Genomic DNA, 10,350 nt, shown 5'->3' with positions numbered 1-10,350 from the left:
TGTCAGGCGGATTAGCGAGAAGAAGACAACCTATGCCTGGCATATGCTCATGTACGGAGTTCTGTACATAAATCCCACCCAGCGTTTAATGCACTGCCTAACTTCTAGGGCAAGACAACTGTTTCCGCTATCCAGATATGGAAGTTGGTTTACGTTCTTTCATCGTACACGATGCAGTAACTAACATGAATGAATTCCGGTAGACCACATCAGAACAGAATTAATATTGACGATTGCTGGGCTCTAGGGACATCAAAACGTCTGAACACGAGGGTGAATAACAAACACATGGATGGTGTTTGGAGCGGCGCATGTGATGTCTTCCTAGTCTACGAGCCTTTAAGAGAACTAACGGGCCCTATCTGCAAAAGTTGAGGCCGGTAAGAGCCGAGAAAGTACTGCAAGCACATTACATACGTGGTTCAGATCTGCTGGATCAAACACGGTGAATCAACCAAAGGATTTGATAGGCGGGCAGATGCTGCATCTCTCAATCTTGCGTGGCGACGACTATCAGCTCTATATATAAAAAGTAAGAGGCAAATAAGACAACGAAGTAATATATTATGTACATATAAACAATAGATTTTTTTCTCCCCATCTTTCCATAAGCACTACTGGGCGATTGATCTTCTGTCAACAGCAGCCAATCAAACCTACTTAACTTATTTTAACATGAAGCAATGGCCAAGGCGGGGTGAAGAGGGGTTATCCATGTGAGAGTTCAGGAATATTGTTTGATGTACGCTCCCGTCCAATTCCCCAAAGCCAATCTGGCCATTTCCTTTCTTTGACTACCACTAACGTGCCGTTTGGGTTACTATTCCCCCCCCCCCCCCCAACCCCTAGATGATTCATTTGAAACCTGATAGAGACGTGGATGCCGCATCAGCTTGAAACGGGCATTGACCAGTCATGAGCATTATTAGTTACGCCGGACAAACCATATAAATAGATTTTAACGCTGGAGTAAATTAAGAACGTACTACTCCTTTGAGATAACACACTATACCAGGCTGTTTCCGAACATCAAGATTAGTAAAAGAACGGTCCTGGTATAGATCTCAGGAGTCAAACTCATAACGACAATCCAAGTGGTGAGGGCAAAATGGCAAACATGGTCAACAAAGCTCGATATGATTTCAACTATTCAATCCGAATTTTTTTCAGGCGCGCAAGATAGTTAAAAGCTTTATATCTTCCAAGAATTCTGCCTCCATTTCTTAAAGAAGAGCGACTGTCCGTTGCACGGTCCGCGTCAAGCAAGCAGTGCATATAAGATCCTGCCTGTCGTCTGCTAAGGGTAGACCTGCAAGCCATGCACAGTGTATCGAGTCGAGTATCTGTTTAATGTTCGACAATCCGCCCCCACAACGTCTCGGGTATATTTAGACTAAAAGAATATCCTCAGCTCTCCCCTCAATCCTATTAAGCGGATGTCAATATGCGGCTGTTCTTCCATTTTCCTGTTCTGCTGATCAGCCTCACGGCTATGAAACTGGAAACAATCCCATTGTTACTGATATGGATTAGGGATGGAACAGGATACACAAAGGTAGAATACCCTTATGGTTTTCAGAGAGTGGGCTTCAAGTATGGTATTGTGTGAAAGCAATGAACTATTGTATATTCATGTCCGTGCATGCATGCATATCGGTGGAGGCGGACAGTGAGTAAATGGTTCTGGAGAACAGAGGTAGGAATCCCTGTAGATGAAGCAGAGAGGGACAACTTGGAAAGCTCTTCCGGACTCGATCAGCTATAAAAGGATATTGGTATCGGCATGGTTATCATAATCGGCATTGGCATTGATGTTGAAGATCAGCCGAGAACGCCGTTAGGTTGCATGGATAGGGGTTTGGAGAAAAGCATGATGGGGACCATCGTTGCAATGATTCTAGCACCTGAGGACCAAACTTGGTTGATCAGTAAGCAATAGCTTCAAGCAGGCTCTATCATCGGAATCAGCTGCTGCAGCTGGTAGGATTAGAAAACAGATTTAAGCAAAAGGAAAGCAATTTTAGATAATTTTATCGATATATGGGTGGTATGATATGATTAGTCCGTTAACTGACGAAAACAGCGCGCTTCTGAGGCGGCTTGTTTAACAGAGCTCCAAAAACCCAACGGACAAGCCAGCTGAGCTGAAGAAAAGAGGAAGAGGGTAGCTCCGCATACTTGTCCTTGCCCCCAGAGTCCAGGGCTCTCAATCAGCATTTGCAGTGGCCAGCAGTTTCACAACGAATGCTGAATTGATTGGTGCTCGTCACGTCCCCTCTCTTCCCACAGAAGCCACAAAACCATGCCCTTTTGTCACAGTTGATGCACGCTAACTGTACCATTGCAGTCTGCAACTTAAGAAGTATCCATGACTTATGAGTTCACGCGGCCACTGACGCCTGTTCAGGAAAAGCTGCAACACGGTGAGGACGGGTTGGTAGAGAGGTGCAGCGTCGACTCGACGGTTGAAGGTGCAGATGATGAGAACCGGGCCTCCTGCTGCATTCAATTAGGTTAAAAAGCGCATCAACCTTCTCTTCCCTGCATGCTGCAGGAAGTCATGCATAGCAAATGGATTTGGCCTTTCTTCTCCAGGTTTGGTTCTCCCTGACGCTATGTAGGTATTCTGTAGTGCGCTTGCTTTCGATGAGAGAGACACGAAGCTAACTCGACTTTAGTTCTTATCACTGAACCGCTTGTCACAGACCAAGTGGGCGCCAGCCCGTACACACGGACGTCGAGGACGACTCGACGGAGACGCTAGGCTCAGTCAGCATCGGCGGAGCCAAACTAGCGAAACTGGCCGGCGCGCCATGGCGTGGAAAAAATAAAAATAAAAATAAAAATGACAAGAACCCACTGCGGTGCATAAGAGACGCCTGTGCAAAATACGCGATCTGGATAGATCGACCGACATATCGGGCTCAGGAAAAAGGAATATGAAAAATTTAAAGCGAGCGTCTCCACTAACGTCTCCTCGCCAGCCTTGTTCCCGCTATTATTACTGGTGATCTTTGGGGATATGATGAGTGAGAATGGCCAAATTTGGTCAAATAGATTTGGGCGATTGGGATGAACCCAAGCAGTCAGGTGTGTATGCGAGATTTATGCGGTTGACTTTGGTAGATATGATTTCATGGAATGGGGGATCTATGCACCGCTTTGCAATCCCAGTGCATGAGGAATTGAGAGTCCAAGGGGTGTTCTTCAACAGCGGATAGAATTTGAGCATTTTACTTTGCTAATGAGCCTGAGCAGCACCTATGAGGAATCAGTCAACGTGTCTCTTGGGGGGGGGGGGGGGGGCCTCAGGCCTCTGGGTCCGCTCATCACTAACCCTTGGAGCATTGCCTCCTTAGCTGCATACCGTTTACGCCAGCGGCCAACAGCTTGAATCACGAGACGGTGCATTTATAACTCGAATTCCGTGGCATTTATTTAACAGTATCCCTAATGGTGTGCGCAATTGCCAGACCAAATGTCCATTATTAATTAATAAGAGGAACGCTAGACTCAAGTTCGTCATCGGAGCACCTCTCAGCTATTAACTAGTAGTTTCAGTTGGGAAGGATTCCTTGGAACTCTTAAGGTTTCGATACCTTTCTGTTCCTGCATCTTCTGACATTGCTAGCTCCGTCAGTTCTTGTTTCTGGGACAGGTTTGTGGCTGGAAAGCGATGGGTATCAGGGAGAATCAGAAATCCTGGGGATAATGACAAGCTGATCGATACTGAATTTGATCAAGTGGGATTGTACCGATGTTTGCCAGGCCCGTTTCTGGCGATTGAAAAAAAAAAAGCGCTTTTCTATTGGTAGGTGACCAGTATCTTCGATGATATTTGATGGCGCTTACATACCGTACCGCTATTTGGACAGCATACGGAATTATCCTTATCAAGGTCATCAGACAAGGAAAGATATGGGAGCACTGTTTTAAAGCAGCACTGGCTTCATGCTCCACCCAAAGAAAGACGCCCCCGGTGGCGAGCAGAGCATGATAGGAAACATGGATAGATAGCCCAGCATGTTAGGCGACTCTACGTCATCCATATGTTCCATGGATACGGTTCCGTGGGTGGTGCTTTCATTGGTTATGTCCTTTCCAGTCGGCTTCCGGGTTAGAAGAGGAGCTGTTGGGAAATACCAGGGTTGGAGAGTGATATTCAGCGGCATCTGACGGCCCAGGTGAAATTTACGTGGGAAATTTTTACCCCGAGATTAGTGTCTGGGGGGGAAGAAAAAGGGGAGGTATCTAAGGACGGATATAGGTACCCTATGTAGCTAGTTACCAACAAACAATGAGGACCCCTGTTTCTCCCAATAATACCTTAATATTGCGAGGGGCTTGAAAATTCTATTGAGCCCGTGAAGAAAAGGTCCTCGGTAGGGTAATAGGTAGATATTATTCAGCTAATTGGATATGTGTAATCGTCAACGGCACTGGTTCGGTACGATTGCTCCGCTAGAGCGGTTTTCTTTTTTTCCCTGATGATCTTATCGTGGCGTTTTTGGCGGACGATGTATCACCACACTGACTATGTAGGCACTGTACCCAGTCCATAGTTGATTGAATTATCTGGGCGGGCTCCCTGTCATTCATTTAGGGTCTTGCAGGGGCGGAAAGTGTATCAGCAAAGTAAGGGAAATTAAGAATAAGAGTAAAAGTAAGCGTACTACATAGTTAGAGTAAGACTTAAAATATGAAGAAAGAGTCTTAGATCATTTGATTAGGTTGTTTTTACATCAATTATTAGCTTTCGACCTGCAGTTCAACGGCTGAAGTAATATAAGTAAGTATGGGACACATTCTCCGTATACTCCCGCAGAGTTAACCTTAAAACTTCAACAGAACGGGAACAATGTGGGGTGAGCTCGAGAGCTGTAACTAACTACGGAGGAGCATCATCAAACTCCCCATGTTTATAGCTAAAGATCTATTCATGGAGTATTCAGCTCCACACGTTACACGGCGCTTTGGTCCATGGCGAATAGATCAAAAAAAAAAAAAAAAATTAAAATATTAAAAAATGAAAAAATTGAAAAATTGAAGAGGGGGAAAGGATATATGTATAACTATCCAGGCCGGTACTGTTCATTCCTTCACCGTGCAGTAATTCTCCATTCGACCCTCCTTTCTTTTTGTTAATGTCGGATATAGAACAGCACTTGTCTGCCTAGAGATCTGGCCAAAATACCCCTGAGACCCATGGGGTAACCTCCTTCTGCGCAGAGCAGGATGCTACTTAGATACAAACATGTATGATCAGTACATTTACGCGGACGGATATTTGAATAGTTGGTGGTGTATCATTTTAGATTCCCAGGCGTATCCATGCACATGACTAGGATACCGTAGAATAGTTATCCCACTCCAAAGCTAATCTGCGAATTAGCCAGAGACGGCGGGCTTTCAAATGAGCTTGAACTATTTTTCCTTTCTCACCTGCTTCATCCACGAGGCGCCCAATCCCAACAGATCGGGACCTTTCCCAGCCACTCCGTACACAGTATGAAAGTGAACGGCTTGAACTGGGAAGGGAAAGAAGCTTTAAAACAATTAGACTTATATGCTTGCTGAAGGGTGAGAAAATGATACCCATCCCGAATTTCAAGAGTCTGAAGAATAGTGAAGTCCCGGACCAATAGTAGATGCGGGATAAGAACCGATGGGGCCATTAGTCAAACCGATTAACCAATATAATCATGGGCATTCCCGTAAATAAAAAGAATTTCCTTCCGTTGTTTGGTAATGTAGCGAAACTAATATTCATTTCAATATCTTGAACATTTAAATCTAAAAAAAAAATTCTTAGCTTTTCCAGCAAGTTGGAGCGACGGAGTGCGATGGAATGAGGATGAACCTTCCTGACGTATCTATTTCTTTTCAATCGGGTGGGTCGTTCGTCATGTCTGGACAATTCATTCACATGTATGAGTGCCGTACCTAGGTACTCACGTATATTGGGGCATATTCGAGGATATCACAGTTTATTATTCAGCGTTTCCAAGCCAGGTTCTGGGTCGATATGGATTCAATGGTCCATGCATGAAGGCGTAAATTATGGACCGTATGCATGGAAAAAGGCCATAGCAACTTGGGTAGTTATCTCAATCGAATCACAATGCATTCACCGTTGGGGCTGTTTTGGTTATTATTCCCTCCCTGCCTGCCTGCCTGCCTGCCTGCCAGCATGATCATCTGTGCGCCGTGCTGCATGGACCAAAAGCCACTGGATCTCTTGGATGGAAGAACTGCCCAATGACGATTCTGACGAAGGGGCAGAGGACTGCATTGAGCTGACCCTCTGGCATGGGCTGGCTGGATGGGTGATGTACAAAACGGGCTCAGTGACTCCGGTCCCAACCCAAACCTCCGTTGATTTCAGGCTTCGTTTTTCATTTTCGCTTTCGCTTTCTTGTCACCGGCCCCTCTTGCTTTCATTCATCCATTTTTCTTTCATCCATTTTTCCGAGTGTTTCATTGTTGGAGAGTGCGCATGGGTAAGTGGATCGGATGGGTGGGTGGACCTGTCAACAGCAAGGTCATCGGAGCATCATCGTCCACATGTTTAATTATAGGGTGGAGGATTTGATGGGGGATGCACACGACCAATTAGAGCTATTTATGCGGACATATATAGGAAGTACGAAGAGCTCTGTAATGACATCACCATTTCATCCAGAAGTAATGTACTCAATTTGTCCTGGTTAGCATGAGTGAATTTCTAGAAAACTTTTAGCTAGCCCAGGAACCATTTGTAAAATGCCGCAAGTCAACTGCTGTCTCGTCTCTTTTGCGGTGTTTTGCCTGCACCCAACTCCCGCTAAGAATTATTCAACAAAGTTGGCTGAAGCCAATCCATCTAGATCAGCTCTTTTCATGTGTTAATACTTCCATAGGAGCCTTTCATTCCATTCTTGAAGTTTCTTCTTCCCGATCTCTTGGCTCATCCGAGTCGAGTATGGTTGAATCGCCTAAACCCTGGGACTCTCCATCTTGTCTCTTCTTCTGTTGGTTGACCGAAGATCCCTAGTTCTTCTCCTTGCTGATTGTGCGTAGTTTGTAGCTGAAGGATTTCGATTTTTTTTTTTTTCCTGCCAAAGGTTAGCAAACGGATTAGCGAGGAGGTGTAATATATCAGTTTACTTTATTATCCGTCCCAAACAATTTTCGTATGTTTTCTTCGGCTTTCTTTGCCCTCTCATCGATGATAATATGTATGATTGGGATGATATCTCTGATGTGCAGAGGGATCAAAGGAGGTACCGTTCCGAAGCGAGGAGTAAGGGGGGGGAACCCATATCACGTAATTTGCAGTAGAACAAAGGAAGACCGCACAGAGAAAAAATGTATGTAGGATGTTGATAAGGAGTATACATGCACATCCAGACAACACTCTCATCCAGAAAACAATAGCTATCACATAACGTAACACGAATACGCCGGGTAAACTACATCCCATCCACATAAAAAACGAGAAACAAATATAGAAAACAAAATAAATCAAATCACAACGAGTGATAGACGGGGGGGGGGGGGGGGGGGGGGGGAACACATTTCCCCTGCCCATAGTCACATACAGACGTCCACCATACCAATATGCAGAGTCACTCATGGAGAATAATAAAGTGGAAATTTTATCCTATTCCGATGCTCTGTCTTCCGGGTCGGGAACCTCCGTGTCGTCGTCTGCTACCGCCACACGGGGTGGTCCTCCAACAACAACAACAACAACAACAACAACAACAACAACAACAACAACAACAACAACAACAATTAACCATAGCCAGTTCCGCCCTCGTTATTAAGTTTCTTCCCCCGAACCACTGCTCTCTATCAACGATAGGCTTCTTAACGTAGATATTTATCTCCTAGCTCTTAATCCTCTGTTCGTTATTAGACTCCTTTTCTGACCTATACTTTTGATAGTGATCGACCGTGACCCTGGGGCCAAAAGTACCCCGATGAAGTGGATCAGCAAGCATGCAAAGGAAATATACTTTTAAAAACTGCTGCTTGTTCACCACAAAGTTTACGCCGTCTTCTTTTTTGTTATTTTAAAATTTTGGCTTTTTCGTTCGCAGCGATCGCTCCCCCCCTGGGAAGTCTGGATCCAGATCATGCCCGCGGCCCCGCGTTGACTGGTCGTCTCCCTGGCTCTAGTTGACGAGCTATCACAATTGAGTTTTACAACAGTTCCGTTTCCTGGTTTCAAGGGCTGCCAAACCGTTTTCTTGTGTAAGACTCTCTGAAAACAGGGGAATCTCTATGAGCGAGAAAGAAAAGAAAAGAAAAAAGCTCAAACAAGCCCCAATATTATTCTTTACTTTGCGTGTTTTGAAAGGCTTTTAACTTTCCATCGTTCTTCTGCTACATCGACGATAAACTTTCTTACTCGCGTGCGGTTGACTGATTCTTTTTCCTTCTATCTTTCTTTTCTTTTTTAGACTCCCTGCTGTTTGAAAGGGGGTTGAGGCGATTAAGCTTGGCTTTTCCCTTTCGTCGGGACGCTTCATCGTCATCGTCTTAAGGAATCAATAATCATACCATACGGGATCAATTCGTGCCGCCTATTGGCTGTCACAAATACCCATCCTGAAGATGCTAATTAATTGTTCAATTCGCAACAGGAAAGGTACGGTATTTTATTTTGCTTTTTCAACCCTATTTTTGTTTACTATGTAATGGATGTTTCTTTCCGTGTTGCACCCCCGGCTCCCAAGGAGGTCTCTCTACTTATGAATGATATTGCAGGCTTTTAGACCGCCAGTATTAGAAGAGAAAGGGGAAACGCCCAGGGGAATAAAGAGCCTCTTATAAAATCCACGCCCCAGCGAATAGCGAGAGAAACAAGGCATAAACCTCCCATAGGAGCTCAAGAAGGTCATTTCCGTCAGCAGGTGTGAGCTAAACTGATAAGGTGCAGGAGGCGTCTGGTTATATATATCCATTGCACCAATATATTTGTATGATTTTTCACACTTTTTTGTTTCTTTTACTTTACAGTTGTTAAACAAGCCTCAAGCCCACCATCATCCACCAACATATCTTTTCCAAAGAAGACTATTATTTCTTACTTTTATTCTTATTTATTTTCAACCTTCTTACCAACCCCCCCCCTTCTCTTCCTGCTGCAGAAGCTTGGAAAGCTGGACACATATCATTTCGACCAGCAAAAATAAGACTACGCTATGGTGATTTTCTGAGCCCCTTGACTTGTTCGCTTTTTAGGTAACTAGAGTCCTAGCTTGACATTAATCTTCCCAATCTCCTTTTGGGCGCAAGAGTAATATTTACGCCTATAATCCTGCCCGCTCCAGTACGTCGGAACTGAAGCTACCCAATTTTCCTACAAAGTCTTTCCAACAGGATACTATCTGTCTTTCTTTCTTTTCTTTTCTTTTCTTTTTTTTTTCTTTTTTTTTTTTTTTTTTTGCCAAACCTTCCTCCCCCCTGATCTCTCCGTGTTGACTCGTAAACATCCTAAAATTCTCTTCCCCCACGTGGACATCGTGTTTTCCTACATATTAATTGCTGATATAGGCCCGTCTCGAGCAGAAACGTCACACCAATCCAGATCCCGGAGCCAACCTAGTTTTTTTTTATTTATTTTTTTTATTTTTTTTATTTTTATTTTTATTTTTTTTTTAGACTCGCCGGTCTCCCATCTGTCAGTGACAACAAAGTTAACTTCGGCAGTCACCCCTCCACACCAGAAAACTAAAACCCCCCTTTTACATTACATATTAAGCGTGAACTGCTTCGGTTCTTTACCCCTACGACTTGCATCTTCGAACGAAAACTTTCACCATTTTCGACCCTGCTGCCAGTGTAGGTAATTACTCTGTTTTTATTTTACCCGGGGCCCTTCCTTTTGCTCTGGAGGATCGGCTGGTAACCTTGTTCTTTCGAGTAAGTCTCCACTTCCTTGTGTCTGAGAGTTTCAAGCCCTTGCACCAAGTGTTGAATCATGATGACGGGTATGCTTCAATTTTCTTTTCTTTCCTGTTCCTTTCCTTCTTTTTCGGCCTTTTTATTATGTTCTTATTTTACTTCTATCTTGAAGAAGAGCCCTTGTCACTCTGTTACACAACCTCGTTCCTGCGTTATATACCTTACCCTACCACCCCGGAAAAACCCAAAAAAGGAACAAAAAAGGAGGGGTTAAAAAAAAGAGAAGAAGAACGGAACCCACGTATAGTTTTTACTGCTTTGGACATATTTTTCTTGCTTGACGGGAACCACACATCCCAAAACGAAGGGTTTTTTTTCCTTGCTTGACATGTGTGCGTGCGTGTCAATGTAGGTGGGTTGATATGATGGGATTTTTTTTTTTTTTTTTTTTTTTTT

At 44.1% G+C, this 10,350-nt stretch overlaps 1 protein-coding gene across 1 annotated transcript; it reads left to right on the top strand.

Moving 5' to 3' along the window:
• Window positions 1–2,368: 2,368 nt before the first annotated feature.
• Window positions 2,369–2,943, top strand: PAAG_03582 (hypothetical protein; the record flags this gene model as incomplete). The annotated part of the gene is made up of 3 exons (XM_015845011.1): window positions 2,369–2,437; window positions 2,514–2,617; window positions 2,706–2,943. The coding sequence occupies 3 exons, from the start codon at window positions 2,369–2,371 to the stop codon at window positions 2,941–2,943; spliced, it is 411 nt and encodes a 136-aa protein (XP_015701985.1).
• Window positions 2,944–10,350: the final 7,407 nt, after the last annotated feature.

This window comes from Paracoccidioides lutzii (assembly GCF_000150705.2).
Source record: "Paracoccidioides lutzii Pb01 unplaced genomic scaffold supercont2.7, whole genome shotgun sequence".
Taxonomy (NCBI): domain Eukaryota; kingdom Fungi; phylum Ascomycota; class Eurotiomycetes; order Onygenales; family Ajellomycetaceae; genus Paracoccidioides; species Paracoccidioides lutzii.
Note: the sequence above shows the minus strand (reverse complement) of the source record. Positions and strands in the feature narration are given on the sequence as shown.